A 19,661-nucleotide genomic window follows, 5' to 3' on the forward strand; every position below is an offset into this window, starting at 1 on the left:
ACCTCTGGAGGTAATTAGGCACTAAAACTTTCCTTTCTATAATGGGTTTATGGATCAGTTGCCTTAATTCTGCCTCTCACTACTCTCCGTGCTTGTAATCTCACCAACCATCTGACCACTTTCCACATTTAAATCTATTACAGCCTTGTTCTGCAAACACCAGGAGGAATTCTCCAAAATGATACAACACCGACTTTCTCTGCCAGTTTTATTTCCATCCCTCTTCCTTTAAAATATTATTTACCTATTCCCAACAAAACAAGAGTGGGATGCAAGGTCGGTTCAGATTACATAATTATCGCAGAGAAGCATTAAAGGGAAGAGTCTCCCCTAACATCTCGAGCAGCTTAAGCGGTGTGACTGACTGGCGCGGCGCTGCCATCGCTGCCCCCAGCTGTGTTGCTTAGCAACATTTTAATTCAAGAAGAATCGAAGGAGATGAAATCCCCGTGGAGAGGGAAACAGAAATAAGAGGGCCGTTGACAGATGATCTGAGTTGTTTCTTCTAATATACTGTGAAGATCACTGGCTCTTTTCATGAATGATAAATGGACTGTACACAGATCAATGGGTTCAGCAATAAACTGGAACCAGGCTCCATGTCTGAGGTGGTGCAGGCCGAGGGGCCCAAAGATTTACTCATTTAGATGATTTGGAGTGTGTTTTCTCAAAGGTTTCACAAGAGGAAATTGATCTGAACATTTGGTCATCTCTTGCCCTTTTCTGTTGCTGGTGAATAAAAACAGTTTTGGAAATGGAATCCTTTCTTCCCTCTATTTCTTCCTGTTGTTGTTCTTACTCTTGATAGGGACAGATAGCTTGTGACAAAGGGGCCAGACCTCAGAGTGGGAAATGAAGTAACGGTCCTGAATGAGCAGCTGCTAAAGGCTGGTGGCCATTAAAAATAAACAAACCCCACTGATATCACAAACTGGGGCAGGACCATTTCAGACCCAGCACTGTCTCTCTGAATGGTCCTCTCTGAATGATCCCATCCAAATGGGATGTTGCTGGTGAAGAGCTCCCATGAGCTGATGTTTGCTTGCTTTGGTGTGGCTCTTGCTTAATGACTTGTTTCCCCCACCCCTCTTGTGTTTACAGGCTGCCGAAAAGACAAAATTGAGAAACATTCCTGTAAAGTAAGTTATTTTTATATCCCTTTGAAAATGCAAGTTTAATGACACCGTTGTATACAATGACTAAAAAGACAGTAAGAGGGGTGATGAAGGAGATAATAGAATTCATGTTGCCCCTAATCATAGTAGCAAAAAGGTCAGTATCATTGAGGAAAGCTTTCGATTTCTCTTGTGTCCCTAATGATTGCACTCCTCAAGTTTCATCCAGTTTCCATAAATTAATGTGTTGTCTATGAATAGCTGCCAAATAATCACAATCATGCTCAATACATAGTGCTTCTAGCCTTGGGGAGGTTTGTACATGCGAAAAAGATTATGATTTTTAATTGCAATCCTCGAGAAGGTCTGACGGGGGAAATAACTAGGAATGTGCCAAATAATTTCTGGGCACTTGGGAATTTTTTTTTTTTTTTGCACCTATGTATCAAGGCTTTGCTGTCCTGTTGATTAAGAGCAGCTCTTTCTCCCTCTGTGCATGTGCCTCTCTCACACCATACACACATGCATGTTTCTGCTCTTTGCACAGGGCTTTGTGAAGGATGAGCAAGCTACCAGGGAGCAATTTCAAGGGCATTTTATGATAAGTTCTTAAATCTTAGGGCACTAGCAGCAACACTCAACCATATATCATTGAATTAAGGAAGTTGCTGTATAGATGTCCTGGCTCTTTGAGAAAAGGCACTTTCAGTTAAAGCTAACAGCATCAGTTATTCTGTTTAAATAATGAATACTCCAGTCCTAATGGGCTCTTATGTACCAATAAAAACACATATTTAAACTTCAGTAGGTATTCATAGCAGTTTAACTACGTCCCAGTAACTGTATATTCCTGTTAAAGACAGAGTTCTTATTTTTTTAGTAGTTTACCGATAATGCTGACTTTTAGACTGGAGTGGGCTTGTGTTTGTAAGAACATGCACTGGCAGGACTCCCTAGTCATTGTGTCCTAGCACACATAACAGAAGAGTACAGTTCTATTTGTCACTTGGATTCTATCATGTATAGTCATTTACACCTTATAAAGTGAACACAGAATGTGTGTGAACACTCCTTGGAGTGATTAGGGGATATGTCAGATGAACATAAATCACTCTCTCCTTATGTTTCATTCAGTCTGATAAAAATTAGAAATAGGATCCAGCAAGGACCTGATAGCATGTGAAACTTGTAATAAGACTAGGGACCTTTCTTGCCTATAGGGCTAGTTCAAATTCAGTGCAAGCTGAATTAAAGTCATTGTTAACTGGGGGTTGTTTAATAGAGAGTGAAATGAGCTGTGTTTTCATCTCATATTATACAGGATCCAGGAGTTGCAAGGTGATGAAATTCCTGGGGAACAGCTCCAAAATAATCATTTATCATTCATACACTTTGTTATATATTTTGGGTCAAATTCTCAAGAATGACTCAACTGAATTGTATCTTCCCACTTATAACAGAGGCATTGAGCACTGCAATTATTAAACAGAATGCATGTGCTATTGATGTCAAATTAATCCACCAGAAAGATTTGGGAGTTGGGGGGAAAGGGTGATTTAGGTTAAGATACTTTTTATTGGACTTGAGTAAGGGTAATATTTTGAGATGGAAGAAGGACAGATGGACAGTCTCACTCTTTCCACTTACATGTGTGTATTTCACCCTGTCATGTTTCCCCCAACTGGTTGTTTAACTTCTCCTTGACTATGTTCATGGTGGCAGCTTCAATTAGTACCCTAGGGGATCCATTATACACATTAATTACACTGTGCATAACAAAGCAGCTGAAAAATCTGCCTAGTTTTGTTCAGTGACATGTAACTATTTAAGGTACCTGTGTACAATTATGAGTGTATGCTAAAGCTCTCCAGGTAAAAAAAAAAAAAAGAATACTGTCTTTAAGATAGCAGTAGTAGCCATGGATTGCATTTATGTCAGAGCCACGCTTAGTACAGCTCAGGCTTGGCCAGCTTTTAGTAGCTGCTTTTGTAGCTCTCAAATGTCAAGGAGAATTTCAGTTGAATTTTAATGTTCTTCAGCTATGCAAAATAAAGTTAGTAGCTTCCATTGTCATAAGGGCTGAAAGCTGTACAGATTCCTTCTACCATATGTGACTTATCACATACATTTTTAAAAACACATTTTTATTATTAAGACATATGTGATAGTACACTTCTGCAAATGTGAATTGCTTTTGGCTAAAAGCCATGCACTAATAAGTAGAGTTGAATCTAACTGCATTTGACATCTGCTATAATATATATTTTTTTTACATATATAAATATATATATAAAATATTCGCAGTTGTCATTAGCATAAAAAATTTCCTTGTTTTTACCTTATGCTGACATAGTTCTTGTGTTCCAAAACTGAAGGAAAAATCACTTCCTTTTAGAGACTGTAGGTTATATAAAGTCCTTGGACAGAGCCAACAGTGACACCATTTAATGTATTAGTTTAGGAGCACGATGAAGATTTCTATAGAAATGCTCTATTTACTTTTCATTGCTCAGTTCATTAACATTGCTGGTGTAATATTTGGTAGGAATTTTACTGTTCTTTTATGTTCTCTGGAATCCCTACAGCATTAAATAAGGCGGAAATACAAGGAATGGGGGGAAAACAAGGAAGTTTTCTTTTTGCAGTTCAATAAGGCAGCCAAGCAGCTGGTTTCTCAATGTCCAAGGGGATGTTGGTGCTCAGACTATCCTGTGGGAGCTTCCTGATGGCACAAGTAGGTGCAGTGGCACTTGGCAGCTTCAGAAAGAAGGCTTGGCTTCAATTCCGTGGTGTCTGTAGTACTGGAAGGCACAAGGCATTCTCAGAACTCATCTTTATGTATTGGTAGCATCATCTTACATAATATTGCTATAAATAAGCTCTCAGAAAATAGCTAAGAAATCTCTGTATCTGCAGAACTGATTTTTTCTTTCCAAAAGCATAAGACCCTTTTCTGTCGATGTATGACACCAAGGTGGGTCCCATATTTGCTGAATCCATTACATTTAACTGGTTTATGCTCTCCTGGCCTTGTTATGGAAGGAGCATTTGCTTTCTCCCATTGGTTTTATCCACGTTCACACCAAGAGTTTGTGGTACAAAAGAGATTCTTGTAAAGTCCTACATGCTTATTTACTTGCTGGTCCTTGTCAATCTGTTCCAATCCCTGCATCTGAAAGAGGTAACATGCCTTAAACAATTTCACTCTGTGGAGGGTTTCTGATTTCTAAAGATCTGTTACATGAGAGAAGGTTTTGAATTAGAGCAGATCCAGAGGAATTAATCTTTTATATATCCTGTTATTTGATGCAAGAGGGGAAAGACAGTGATATCATTAAAACTCCCCCATAGCTTTGTTCTGAAACCCAGATTTCTTTCTGAACTTGTGTAGACAGTGGAAGCTCAGATCAGCATAAACCTTAGAGGAATCATGTTCATGTTGACTTGGATCACATCACTTGTCCTGAGGTGGGCTGAGCTGCAGGATCCCCCCAAATCAAGGGTAGTCCCCACTCTCAAATACAAATGCACTTGGCTTGGAAGCCTCTACACTAACATGGACTGGAGGTCAACCAGCCCAGGGCTTCATGTCTGCCAGCAGCAGAGGTGGGGGGCAAAGGACAGCAATTACAGGGACCTCCTCCGTGGGGAGTATCCTCCCACCTTCCTGCACACAGCATTTTGCACTTCCACAAACACACATCCTGTGTTTAGGAGGCACCAGTGGACTTACTTTCCATGCAAAGTCTTCCATGAAGTCAGTTTATACCTCCTGTCACCACAACACTCTGTGACATTGAGCACCCCAGTGTGGGGGAAAACAATCTTTTTTGTTTGTTTTAAACCCTTTTCCTCATATTTTCACTGGAATCCACTCAAGTAGTTATTCTTTCAGAAAAGAGCAAATGATGAGTCACTGTTCTTCATTCCTGATATTACATCCCTCTGTTGTATAGACCAAGGAGTCTTCCTACTCCAGATCCACTAATAATGTGGATTAGCCCACCAGTGAGCTATACAGACACAAGGCAAGTCTCCCTGCAACTGGAAAGGAAGACTCCATGTCAGCTGTGTTGGGCAGAAACATTGTTAGGAAGATAAACATGTTCTTTTCAGGTTTTCCATACAAAGAGATGAGTTGTTTGCATGGCAGTGCCCTTCTGACTATGGACTGGATATAATGTCACTCTAAACAAATGTCTCAGATTACAGTCGTTTGTGAAAATGGCCAGATGGATTCCTTGGGAAAATGTGGGCAGGTGAGAGAATGGTTTGGCTAAAACTTGATGTCATCCAACATTATAAAATGCAAGGGTTTTGTAAGAAAGAAATTAGAATTTTTAAATGGAAAATGAATGCTCTTAAGAGTGTAGTCATGTAGTCCATGAAATTCTGTAGAACTGTGAAAATATTGGAAGCGACTTCTTGCTTCAGGGAAGAAAACATTGCTTTCCTTGAGTGTCCTTTATACTCCCTTCTTTTATAGTCCCTTTTAAAATCTTCAGTAGAAAGTAATGGCATTTTCCCCAAACACCTGCATATGCTTAAATTTGCTGTAGTTTTAATGACTTCCAGATACATGTTTTGAGATTATAGCCTGTGTTAAAATCCTGCTGCAAAATATATTTGTTTTCCATCAGCCACAAGTTTGTTAACCAGCAAGATTTCTGGTGTTTATTGTCTTTTCCTGCCATAAAATTCATCTTCTCCTCTGAAGGGCATCTGACTTGACTTGGTATGGTTTTCTGTCCCAACCATCATTGGAAATGCAATCCATTAACATTTGATATCTTGACATTTCAATTGACCTCTCATTTGCAAAGCGCAGTGGTATTTTTCGTGGCCTTTTCATCCTTGATTATACATGGGATAGGAGTGCCTGTTTCTCCTGACTGCACTTTAAAAATATCTTTGTTTTACCAGCTGGAGTGGCACCTTGGTTTTTGCCTCCCTGGCTAGACCTTATTCTGCATGGAAGGTCTGAGGTCTAAGCAAGTCATGCAGAGCCAAAGGATTTTCTTATTGACTCACTAAGCAGGAGGGCGAGCAGGTCAGGCTCCGAGGGTCAGGTAATGTATGCAGCAATAGCAGCAACCATAAACAGATCTCCTGCTCCCACTGGCAAAAATGCAGGCCAGTGGGCTGACTCTGAAAGTTGTTTTGTTTTTGACCAGCCAGATCAGGCATTTGTCCCCAATAAGCAGGGAAGAGGCAGCATGCTATTGGTACGCATGCAGCTCTTCCACTGCAGGGTATCTCCTGACCTGTGTTTAAAAAGGGATGAAAAAAGTGTGTCATGACAAGGTTGAAAAAGCCTCCCATTCATGGCTAATTGTATGGGAGGATGGCCACATATAAGTATGGGAAGAGGGTCAATTTTACTTCAATATAAGGAAAAAGTTATAAAATGAGGGTGGTGAAATACTGGCACAGAGAGGTGGTGGATCCCTCTTCCCTGGAAGCATTTGAGGTCATGTTGGACTGGGTTCTGAGTGACCTGATCTAATTGATGTTCCTGCTCAGTGCAGGGGATATGGGCTGACCTTTGTAAGATCCTTTCCAACCCAAACTATTCCATCCTTCTGTGTGTGTGTATATATATATATATATATATATATATATATATATATATATATATATATGTACATATATGGATACACAGGTACCTGTGGGCCATAGGTGCCTATGGACATTTCTCCTTATGTACAGAACATTTACTAAAGGACTTAAACCACTTCTAAAGAAACAAAACCCCCAAACCTGCAATAAGCAACTTCCACATGCCGCCTGTTTATCTCTGATTCTAAACCGTCCTTCTTGACATTTCCTTCAGACTATTTCTGGCCAACTACTAAATCAGACAGCACCAATTCAATTAGTTCTGAAAATCCATTATAACATAGTGCCTAAACTGCCTGCCCATATTCATTTCTCAAAGAAATCCATTCATATTTATGTTTTAATACTTTAAGTCTAGCATGCAAAAGCACTCAAATCCCCAGCAGAAATCCAGGAAAAAGCCCACTTACAGGCAATTATAGACAATGTTCTTTAGCCCCTGATCTTCCTAGGCTGTCCACTTAAGAATTCTCACAGGTGCTGTGATTGGTCAATGGGGTTGGTTTATTGCACCAGCAATAAAGCTCCTCCAAAATTTCACAAAATGCCCCAGACTCTGCCAGCTGGGCCCCATGGTGCAGTCTGTTCAGACTCACCATCCTCCCAGCAGGGTCAGCACCTGCAGTGGAACCAGGAGGCACAGGCTGCTGCTTTGTCCAGGGGCTGCATTTCCTCAGCAGAATGTGAACTCTAGAAATGTTGCAAAGGATTACTATACTCTCACAAGTTAAAGGTTAGTGTTGGAAATGGATTATAGAACTCCTGCTTTTCAACTGTTTGCAAAGAAACGCACATATTAAATCTTTTTTGATGATATTGCATTAATCCCTAAATACTGATTTTTATGTAAATTTTGACTCTTGCAAAGCTCTGACAATTCAGCTATCCCCATGTGGTTTTATCAGAGTTCAATTGCTCCTTTAGATCTTTTTTCCTTTTTGCAGTACCATTTGCTTTATTCCAAAGTCATCACAGCAGCTAGAAGATGTAGTACTTTAGACATAAAATAATAAGTCTATTTAATATTTTACCTTTATTTTCTGAATTTGTTCCTCTGATACATCTTGTTAGATAAATTTTTATCAGTCCAAAGGATAACCACAGTAGGGCTATTTTTATTCCTAGTGAAATGATGCATGATAACTACTGGCAGGGCCCAAAGCAGTAAATCAGTCCTGTTCCAACCACAGAATGTATTAAAAGTCTGTAGCCTGTGGTAATAAGTTATAATTTAGTCGACTAGCAGTTTGTTTGGACTTAAAACTGTACAAATGAGTCACATTGGTAGGCTCTGAAATATAAAACAGGTAGTGCTTTATTAAGGTTTCCAGCCACCACCACAACAGGTACCTGGAGAGAGCACAGGTTTTTCAAACAGGCGCGATGCATTTTACAGCGAAACGCTTCCGGTTTGATTGTGTCATTTATAGGGGATGGTTAAATTACCACATGGCCTGGTAGTGCACTGTTTGCTTAGAGACAATGAGATGGACAGACCCTGAGAGCTCCTCCAGCTTATCTCTTACAAATCTGGGTGCACACCATCAATATCAAGCTCTGCTGGCTGTACCCAGCTGTGGGACACCCCTCAGCTGCAAAGGTGCTCAGTGGAGAATCCTTATATTTGGATCTTTGTACTTACACAGACATGTATATGCCAGACAATCAAGGCTGATCATGCATTTCTGTAGTGTTTATCAGGACTCTTGCAGCTGATGGGAAAAAAAAAGTATTTTCGTTGTAACTGGGTCACTATTGTTATTTTTCAAAACATTTTTGCACCTTCATTGTGATGCAGCTTTTCAGGATTAAATTTAGGTCCATTTTTAAAAGTTGTGAAAAAATGAAGGTTAGGGCCAAACAAAACCTTGTTTTTCCTGACTCTTTTTGATGAGGGAAAAAAAGTTAGTTAATGTCAATATTTTTTTTCCAGTTTTAGCATGTATCTGCTGTTGATCAAAGAAGCACCCGTTTGTTCCTCCTCATTCATCCTGTGGTTTTGATCATTTTAGATTTTATATTTGTCTTCCTGGATATTATTTTTAATTTTAAATTGCTTAGCATTTATTCAAACCATTATTCAAAGTGTTTGCTTAGGGTGTTGCGTCAAATAACAGCTGTTTTCTAACTACCCATGATCTTTTTTATATTTATGCTTTAAAAATATGTTTCCAGTATTGCAACCAATCAACAAATGCTAGGAAAACTGAAGGAAGGTCCTGATCCTGATATAACTGGGAGAACCCGTCCTGCTGGTTTCACTACAGAGGACTGAATCCAGCACAGGAACCAGCATTTAGATCTCATACCCCTGAATTTCACTGCTAGACCATTTTTGTGTTGCTGGAGGATAAATAACCAGAGCAAAACTGTAGCTGTTAGAGTATGTATAAGATTATATGGTTTAGTGAGATTTCAGCATGTTCTAGACACTCTCCAGATGAAGATCCCTGCCTTGGAGAGCTTGGTAAGAGGCAGTGGGTAAAGCTACAGTGATGTGGGATTTCACTGAAGCTGTATCCTTGTAATCTGTGTTTCCCCAGCTGTAGCTTTGAAATCTGTGAGCCTGTGCCTTCTGTCCATTGGACTGTAAAATCCACACATTTCTCTGGCATTTCTCCTACTTCTTGTTGGTGTGCAAGGGGACAATGAAGATTCCTTTTCTTTCTGGTTTGTGGCCTTGTGATTATATATATATCTTTTAGGTTTCCTCTGTTTAGCATGATCAAGAAAACAGGACTGAGTAAATGTGGTCCTCCTTGTTATCACCTTTTAAATACCAAAAAAAACATGCAGCTATACAGTAAAAGGTCCTTTCTTTTGTCAGTAAATTAAATAAGAGGAAAGCAGGTGCCTTTCAAGCATTTTATTTAAATACAACTACAAAAAATAATGATCTTGTTCTAAGTGAAAGAAGAAGAAAAAAATTCCAGTCATTTATGATCAATGAATACGAAAGAAAGGCAAAGCTAGATAATGTTTCAGGAAATAACACTGCTACAAGGTTAATTTTGCCTAGTACAACATTTCCTAGTATTGAATTGCCTGATATACTCCCTCAGGGATTGCTCCTGCGCTTGCAATAATCGAGGCTGATTTTATTGGAAAATCACCTCTGGATGAAAGACATACTCTAGAGAGAACTTTGCATGGGTACAAATAGGTTTTTGGTGCCAGTGCCATGTTGCCCAGGCCAGCACAGTTATAGTTCCCAATCTGTCTGTGCATTCAAGCAGCAAATTCATTAGCAACCCTTCTGGCAGGATAGAAAAATAGACGTATTAGGGAAATTTACTTTGAATTGTTTTCAGGATTTGTTGGATAACAGTTCGGTAATCAAATTGCGCCTCCTAACAAGAGTATTAAACATTTTTATCAATAGTGGCAGGAAAGCTGCAGATATTCCTTTAAGTGCAGAGCTCTTTGCTGTAACACTATGTGACTAGCAGAGATCATGGATGAAAGAAGAGATCAGCATAGTTGGAGGTGCTTGCGATGTCGGGGCTGATTTCTGTGATTTCCGTGCTGTGTTCTGTGCGCAGCTCTCCCATTGCTCTGTAATTGGAGCATCAGCTCCTCAGCAGCCCTGTCACTGCAGAAGGGCCATGTCGTGACAGCCCCACGCTCTCTGACCTAAGTTCAGATCTGTGCAGAGGCTCCCAGGCCTCTCCAAGTGGAAAGTGAGCATATTGTAACCTCAGTGCTCTGTGCCTCCAGCTGGAGCGGGGACGTGCAGACCAGGGCCCGCCGCTGACCTTGGAGTGACTTTGAGCCTGGGGAGGCTGCAGGAGAGCTGGGGAAAGGCTGATTCACTGAGACAGATTAGTGAGGAAGAAAAATCCAGGAGATTGGCACAAGGACGGTGGAAAAAAAATCTTTCTAATGAAAGAAGGGAAATTTTTTTGCACTCGAGGCCAACAGCAAATCCTTATAGTCAGGCTCATCTGGCCACACACCAGCAGCAGCAAGAGAAAAAAATACTGGGTGCAGCTTGCACACTAAGGTCTGTGCAAAAGCTAGTGTTCTGCTGGGAAAATACAGAGCATGGGCTAGAATTCATTAAAGAATAAATTACATTAAGCTCAGGGAAGCGACAGGGTTGAAAATTAGGATTGTAAAAAATAATCTGTATCCACTGTACCCTAATTCCTGTTGTTTTCATGATTGTTTCTCTGTGAAGAGGAGAGCCACTCTCAGTATCAATCACAGTAAGCTATTTAGACACAGAAATAAGTGGCATATGGCTTAGCACTTTTGGGTCTAGCAATCAAGTAGCAACCTCCTGCAATACAACTGTAGTTTGGTTCCCAATGGGCTTCACTTTGATGATTAGATATATTGAGTTCCCTGTGTCATTCAAAGACAGCAGAATTTCATACAAGTTGGTGTTAGCTTCCTTTCACTTCATTTCAATTTTCAATAACCAGTGTCATCACATGTAACAGTTTCTTCGTAATGGAACTTCATGTCGAATCAGATTTGTCCTTCAAGTGAAAGAGGGCTGTAAAAAGTCTTCTGAAATACTGATGTCTGGAAAAATTCCTACCACAATGAAAATGGGAAGAGAGTTTTTATTCCTCCTAAGGATGCTTCAGTGCCCAATCCCCAGATCATTCAGGATAACTCAAAACAAGGCTTTAGTACTGCATTTGGGGATGGTCTTAGAGTGCTTCACAGGATTTTCCCAGGCGCTTGCTGAAGTCATTGTTGTGATAAGCAAATAGAAAATATTTGGTCAGTCATATTTGAAATCAAAACTATGATTTTTAAAGACAAGTTCTATATAAGTGGAGTTAGAGAAGAGTTTGGACTTCAAATATGAATTAATCCCTCTGTATTTCAGCATGGCATCTGTTCAATACGAACATGCTTCACTAACACAAAACTGCTATTTTTCTGGTCCTTACCTTCTGTCCATCAGCTCTGGCCCATCCCTGGGCAGTGGAGGGATGTCCTTGCAGGCAGAGGGAGGGAGCCAAGGGCTTTGCCTGCTGGAGGATGAAGGCATGGACCCTGATGGAGGTCAGGATAGGGGGAAAGGTGGGAAGAAAGTCAGAGTAAAAAGCCCAGAACACGGAGAGTGGTGAGCATAAACTTGCTAGACAAGTGTTAGTCTTTTCTGCCAGGGATATTTCTGGAGAAATCTAGTGTCTTGGAGAATGTTCTGTCCATTCCAGAGCTTGCAGCTGTGTCCTCCCTAATGGGCCAATCCCATTCTCTCTTTGTTGCCCTTTCTCTGTAAATTTACAGAATGGAGGAATTCTTTCAAGATCCGCCAGTGTCACACACAACCTGTGCATAGAGACCTGGCAGCTTTCCATATAGCATGTCCCATGCATGTGGATTGTGCTAGAGAGTGTAACAGCACAAGCAGTGTCTTCAAAAGGAAAATTCTGGGTCACACATTTACCACAAAGTACTTGCTGTAATTCACAATTAGTCTTAATAAGCTGTAAGAAGAGCAACTGCAGACAAATACCTCATAGCTTTATAATCCTGTATGTACCAAGCAGCAAAGATGATATGGCTGCCTGCATCACATACCCAAGACTGCCCATCCCAGAGTTTTATTTCTTGGCAGTTTCCTGCAATTTTGTAAAATATTTTTTTAATGTGACAAAGTCACTTCAATTACACAGTCATTATAAGTTTTGCCAAGGTTGACTATGGATCGTTTTGTGTTCATTAGAGCACAAAATTAGAATTTTCATTGCAGCAACTGTAAACAGTATTGGCTCAAAAGAGTGCAGCTTTCTTCCCTCCATAAAATCTTGGATAAGCTATAACTGAGGACTTCCATTTTTTTTGACAGATTTTAATTTTTTTTAACTGCCTGCTGGGTTGTTGGATTTTTTTCTTCTTCTTCCTGGTTCTTGATGTATTTGTTTAACTGAATAACCAGTTCCCTTCATAATGATGACATTGCCACTGTGTGCATGAACAAGCAGGTGCAGTCCGTGTTTCTAAAGCTATGAATATATTATTTCTTCAACTTCTTGAATGTACAGCTTGGTGCTTGTCACTTTAGACCCAGTCAGGGCTGTAAAAGCCATAAACAGGAAATAGCCATTTCAAAAATTCTTCATCATCTCCTTAAGTCCCACTAAGCCCCATTAAGTTTTCACTTAACTAATATCAGACTTTATTACTTAAGTAATAATTAACGTTTCTATTTTGTATTCTCATTAATTTATGGATATATGTGATTGACTTTGCTCATCACGCTGATGTAAATATGAAGATATTGCATTGAAAAAGATCATTTTAATATATGCAAAATTAAGCAAATAGCAAGTAAATCTAGCACACAGTATTGCAAGCAATGGAATAAGAACCCAAATGGTTTCTAGAGAAGTCCAGGCTTTTGAAAGCTATTTAGAAAGTATAAGACTGCTGCTTTTTGCATCTGTCTTTAGAAAAATAAAAGAGAAAAGCATCTTGGAGAGAAGGAGATTACTTTTTTCCCTTGATTATTTTAGTAATTTCTTTTAGGTTAATTTAACCTTCATATTGCTAATTTAGCATATTAGAAACAATGGTGCAATAAGTAGTGGAATACTGCTCAGTAGAAAATAAAACCAAATTGCTTCCTCTGCTAGTTCTTTGGGCTGAACGTGAAGCTATGCTGCTCTACCTTCCTTTTCTGTCTGTTGGGATTAGGGAGCTTGTGTGGCTCCTCACTTGTGCTTCACTTGGAGGAATTCCCAGGCTTTGTTTTTAAGCTAATATGTATTTACAAGGAAGGAGAGACGACAGAGACTATTACAAAAGTAGCAAAGAACTTCAACAGACATCTCTGTCAGAGCCTGCACAGAGGCAATGCTCTGCCCTGCTCCTACAAATCCGTGGAGTGCATGCTTCTCTTGGCATGTGGCAAGTTCGTGTCTTGCCAATGGGATGCCCAGTCCTAAGCAATTTATTTATTTTTAGCTGTAATATGTCATGATAATGTCATTCAGGATAAGATATGTCAGCAAATGCACCAACAGGCTTTATCAACTTATACCTCTTAGCAAAACCTGGAGCTACAGTGAGTGGGGACAGCAAACATACAGCAAAGGCATATCTCCTGCTCTTAAGGAAATGTATTTAACAAGGTTATATACTATCTGCATTCCACATTTGCAATTATCACCCCATGAACACACAATGAAATCATCCAAGTGACAGATAATGTGTTAGATATATGTACTTAGACTTTTTGTAGATTAAACAAGCTGTTAGATATAAGGAGGCACAGCTACAGTAATATATTTTGTAGGAATCAGTGTAGTCTGAATAATGTGAGAGCTCGTTGAAATACCATTCTCTTGTGTGAAGGATGTATGTTTGTGAATGCATGTGTGTGCAGGCAGGAATGCAAATTGCTAAGTGGAAAGATTAGCAAATTGGGGATTGTGGAAGTCTGACTGTATATAGCAGAAAATTTTCCTTCAAAGCACATATAAAGGTTTGATTCTGCAACTTTATTCTCTACCCTATAATTTTACACTAGCTGGCATAAATTAGCAAGCTAGGAGTCTAAATATATGTGTCTAACATGCTTCTCAAAAGAAATAAGATAAATGCACATGGTGAAACAGGAGTAGTTGTGTGTGTAAAATATCTATGCTTTCTTGCACATAGGTTACATTTAAGCCAGGGAAAGGAAAGAAAAATCCTTCAACTGCACTTTATCTGTGTTGATTGCAGTCTGGAGTTCTTGGAATATATTTCTTTTTAACTTCAGTGTTAAGAAACTGGCAATGCCAAACACTTCTTCTCTAGCAAATGTGATAATTTCTGAATCCAGTCAGAGGGTTACTTGCATTAATGTGCTCAGTGGTCTGGTGGAAATCAGTAATATGATGAGGTACAGGGGAGGGGGAAGGCGGGCCTTCCACATTTATTTATTCTGGATAAATGGTGCCCATTAATCTATCAGGAAAATATGGAATTAGCAGGGAAGAAACCACAGTTGCAAATTTGGCAGTTGCTAGCATGCACAGATGGTCTTTCAGTGTTTTAAGATTTTCCAGTCTTTTGATATTGATACCAACATTGAAAAGTAGCCCGTGTGTTGCTAATATTTATCTGGAATAGCCATAGAAAATTAACATTGTATATTTTGGATTGTTCAGTTTCCTCTTGGTGTATTTGCATAAAGTTTTTTAATCTGAAAGGTAGAGCTTTTATGCTCTGTCTTTGGTTATTTTAAGAAGCATAACTGGAGTTTGATTTCCTAAAATAAGGACAGCCAGCATATCCAGACAAAGGCACTGGCTCAAAAGAGACTCCTATATGTGAATTTGGTTGAACAAATTTTGCAGGTTGGTAGTCCAAACTGCCTTCCTACTGTTACAGACAGAGTCCTTCTTTGTAAAGTGGTGTTCTCAAAGCCAGGATGTTGAGTCCCTCCTTGACAGAGTGTTATTTATTCTTATTCTGCTGACAGGCACTGATTTTCAGTCCCTGTATCTCCACTGGAGCTGGGAATCTGACCCTGGCAATGTCTCCATTCAGTGTTTAAGGGCATGAAGTCAAGAGGGAAGGATAATGTCATCTGCTTAATTTGCTTTGGGAGTGTTTGGTTGAATCTTTAAAGACCATGTTGAAATATTTCACAGAGGAAATCACAGAATAATTCTTGCCAGCTCTACTTCTAGTTTATTCTCAGCTGACCCAGGGGATGTAGTACCTTAATTCCTGTTCTGAAATGTGCCTTCAGCAGTCCAGTAGTGCACAATTGCATGGGCACAGGACAAAGATATCTTTGACTACACACAGCACAAGGTGCTTTGTATGAAAAATCAGTAAAAACTGTTGGGGGAAAAAATAAATTAAGAAAAAAAATTTCTAAGTGCAGTATGAATTTTAATCTGGTGAAAAAAGGTCTGAGATGATAAGTAAGATGAAATATTTGGGTGTGTTATAGAAACACTGTATGCTGGTGTTTCCAGTGTATCCAGTTGTATAGGTCTGGTTTGTACAGATCTCTGTGGTGCCAGATAGACAAGCAGATGGGCAGTCAGACAGGTAGCTATGGGCATTAGATAAAGGTGACACAGATATATGGGACACTAGGGTATGCAGGTGTGCTTTTTTCTTTTTTTTTCTTTTTGTTTTGCAATAAAACAAGGCAATTGAGAGAAACAGGAAGAATTAAATATTATCTGCTAGCAAGAAAAATCTCTAATTATGGTTCAGCAGAAATCTTCCTTAGCATCTGTGGGGATGCCACAGAAGAGACCTGATCTTCTTGCTCTGGACAGTAGTTCCCATTTCTGCAGAGAGGCAGATTTCATGTACCACCCAAAACCAGAACCTGCTTCTCTTTTACAGGCAGGAAGGCAAAATTTAGTTTTATTTCCCAGGTAAGCAGGTTCTTTAGCTTAAGCCATACCTGTGCTATTGGTTAGAAGAATTATACCACAGATTTTGGAAGGTACACTTTCTATTTTTTCATCCCAAGAAGGTGTTTGCAGTCAACCTGACATTGTTGTCTGATGTGTAGTGTGTAATCCATTATAACCATCTGATCTTTCTGTACAAAGCAACCTCATTGGTCATTCCTTACCTTGTATTTTGCTGTTGAATTTTTGTGATAAGCTTTAGTACCTTGTGCTTGTCCACAGTGAATTTTATATGGTTTCGTTAGGAAACTTCATCAGGACCTTTTCATATTCTGACCCATCCTCCAAAATACTTGTACGCCTTCTCACATGGGTATTGTTTGCTAATTTAGCCAGCTGGTCTCCCATCCAAACCAGTCATGGTATTTTGAAATGTTCATGTTTATTGTTTAGTTACTGTGGCATTAGCTAGTCTGTAGTTTTGGAAGTTATTTCTTGCCAGATCTATAATACAAAAGAGATAAAATGCTGATGATGGTTTGGGTGATTTATGTGGTCTGTAATGGACAGTTTACCAGAATAGATCAACTCTGAACTCTTGAAATGGCTGCAAATCTTACAGGACTTCTTATGGAAGTATGAAGATCCTGGAGGGTATGTGCTTTTCAGCTTTTTTGCACACATGTGAAACTTTCATTTAGCAAGCCACAAAAATGTACAAATGCCTCCCTGCAATACATTTCAAAGTCCCTCACCAGCAATTAAAGGCTCTGCAGCTCTGACTGTTTTCTAACCTACCACATAAGAATTTCATTAAATACTGCCCACTGTCAGTGTTCTTGCAGCACTTGGCAATTCTTTAGTTTTATGTGTACCTTTTTGTCATGAAAATTGTATTGAGAAAAATCCCAGATTTCTAGTCTACGTGACATTTAAGAGATTAGTGCAGATCCTATACCACTGAGGGACAGAGATGCAAAAACATAGCAAAAAAATAAATAGTGCTGACTGGAAGCAGAAAGAAAGAAGTCAGACATTAGGCCAGACTTAGAAATGAGCATACAAGATTGTTGTAAGCAAAAGCTGACTCTGGTCAGCTCTAACTGGTATTATCTTCACTTATTCCAGATATTGCTAGAGGAATTTCTTCATTTGTTTAATATCAACAAGCAATTCATCCAGACTTCACTCAGCAGTCATATGTAATCATATCATCACTCAGGCACACGCTACAAAATACATCCACACATTTCAGTAATGAAGCCATGCATCTAATAATATATGTAGTGAATTGTTACAAACCTATACTCCAGCAGACGTTTTCCAGCTTCTCTTTTAAACCATTTAATTCTGGGAATTTTTTGAGCATATAACTATGCAACAGTCAAATGATCTCAGATTACTACTCTTAAGTGTCTTACCTACAGTGTAAAGGATTTCCCACTGTGTCTGTCCTGTGTACTCCACTGCTGTGAATTTCTCAGTTCTTCTCCCTAATTTGCCACTTACAGGTCTATAGAGACCTAAATACTGCCTCCACGTAAGAAGCTGTCTCAGACCCTCATTCTTCTACTTTTGCACCATCCTGCAGGAAGGAGTTCACTTGCATTTGAAGAAAATTGGAACACCCTTGGGTATATGTATATATTGATGTTCATATTTATAGCATCGATTTTGCTCTATCTTCTAAACAAAATGTCCTGGAACTCTTGTTAGGACAAGAGTTCCCCTGCTCGTTGGGTGTTCCTCACTACATTTGTGAATACCTGATGGTTTTATTTTCCTGTAACTGGGTTGCCTGGGTCCATGTCTTACATTCATAGCATTTGCCAAAGTAAAGGTAGAGCCACGGGCTTGTGGTTTGGCCCGATAAAGAACTGTCCTTCTGTGCATAAACGTGTTTCTGACTCATTGTTAGGTTATAACTCCATCAAAGACTGTTTCTTCTTGGCCTGTAACCACTTTACAATGATCAGTCTTTTAAGGAAAAGTGTCCTGGAAAAATATCTCCAACACCAACACCCGGAGAAGTTCATTTTATTGTCAGTTTATTAGTGTCCCCAGGAGTAAATCTATCCTCTGCCATCCCTGTAAGTGGGAACTCTGGGAACAATATCACATACATTTTTCCATTTAGGTTCCCATGTGCTTTTGTGTATTTGCTCTGACCTTATGTTGGGAAGATTTACAAGTTACTGGCAGTCATCTTCTCCATACTTTTTCTGTGGCCATAATTCAGTGGAATGGAAACATTCCAAGACAATTAGAAACACAGTCCATATAGCAACCTGCCTTCAGAAATTCGGGGTAAAACACTAACCTTCTTTAAAGAGGCAAACCCCATCAAGAAAATGGGGTTATTGAAAGTCCTGGATCTCCTCTTCATAAGCTTTACACTTTGCTCATATACTAGATTGCATCTTAAATATAAACCTATCATCAGGTTTAGCAAATCAATACCATAAGAGTGTGAAATGGTCCCCAGAAATCTCCAGAATGCCATTTCACAGTAAAAGCAATTGAAAAAGAAGCTGCAGTGGAATATCTTATGAGATAGCCATTTAGATCACAAAAGGATCATAAAAGTCAGAAGCAGTTTGTTTGAAGCAAGGTTCATAATATAACCATACAGAGCTTGCTGGGAAGAAAGAGGAAAATTGCAAACCAATTTGTGGTTACAGCTTTTTCTGTCAATTCTACAGGGATTTAAAACTTGTAAAAGGTGGAACTTCTGCCATCTTACATTGCTCAACGAGAAAGAGATAGCTATAATCATAGTAGCTAAACAAACACCAATTATTGAAAGGCAATATAGTCTTCATTAACTTCAAAGCAATTAGCACTTCTTTAGTTCATTTACTACTGAGCAAGGTGGTATCACACAGTGGCATTTGTCAGTAATAATCTGAGCATCTTTTGAGACTTGCTTTCCTATAGTCTCATAATATTTCTTCAGTGAAGTTTTCATACTTTATGCACAATAAGGACACTATTGAAAATATTAGAAGGAATTTTTCTGTGGGCAAATGCCACCTGAGCATGGCACCCTGTCTCCAACATGGTTGTATGATAAAACTACATCTTTTTTAAAAGGTGACTGTGTTTTAGTGCAGGAGAATAGAAGCTGAGCATTCTGCAGGAAGTCGTATGTTACAAAACAAAAAAACACAATTAATTTGTTAATTAATTTTGTCACACCCATTCAATTTTACAAGTGTCTTGTACACATCCTTTGAATTAGTGTGTAATCTTTGTCCTTTGGTAAGAGCTAACAGATTACCTGGACATCTAGAATGGTTCAAGTCAGACTTACACAAATCCCCCCCAGAGGTTGAAAACTTAATTACACTGCAGTTGCAAGTCCTTTAATATTTTTTCTAAAAAGTCTTCATGATTCATCGTGGATTAGAAGCTAATATGGAGCCAGTCTACCTTCCTCTTTTCTTCTTTTTTTTAAAACCTAGACAATAAAAACAGTTTCTGTTTAGTCTTCTGCTAACATTTCTCTTTAAAGAATGGCACTGCTTTAATAAAGATATAGGAAATGAAATTTTAGCTATGTTGCACTCAATCAGATTACTTTCTACAAATGAAA

The 19,661-nt window shown here is 39.1% G+C and overlaps 1 protein-coding gene across 11 annotated transcripts in view; it reads left to right on the plus strand.

Annotated features, from left to right (window-relative positions):
• AFF2 (ALF transcription elongation factor 2) overlaps positions 1-19,661 on the plus strand; it is a 357,228-nt gene that overhangs the window by 275,710 nt on the left and 61,857 nt on the right. For all 11 annotated transcript variants that reach the window (XM_064713250.1, XM_064713252.1, XM_064713251.1 and 8 more), the window contains one exon: positions 1,102-1,139. In XM_064713250.1, coding sequence (XP_064569320.1) covers positions 1,102-1,139 — 38 coding nt within the window. The remainder of the gene's footprint in view (positions 1-1,101; positions 1,140-19,661) is intronic.

This window comes from Zonotrichia leucophrys, chromosome 4A (assembly GCF_028769735.1).
Source record: "Zonotrichia leucophrys gambelii isolate GWCS_2022_RI chromosome 4A, RI_Zleu_2.0, whole genome shotgun sequence".
NCBI classification, from domain to species: domain Eukaryota; kingdom Metazoa; phylum Chordata; class Aves; order Passeriformes; family Passerellidae; genus Zonotrichia; species Zonotrichia leucophrys.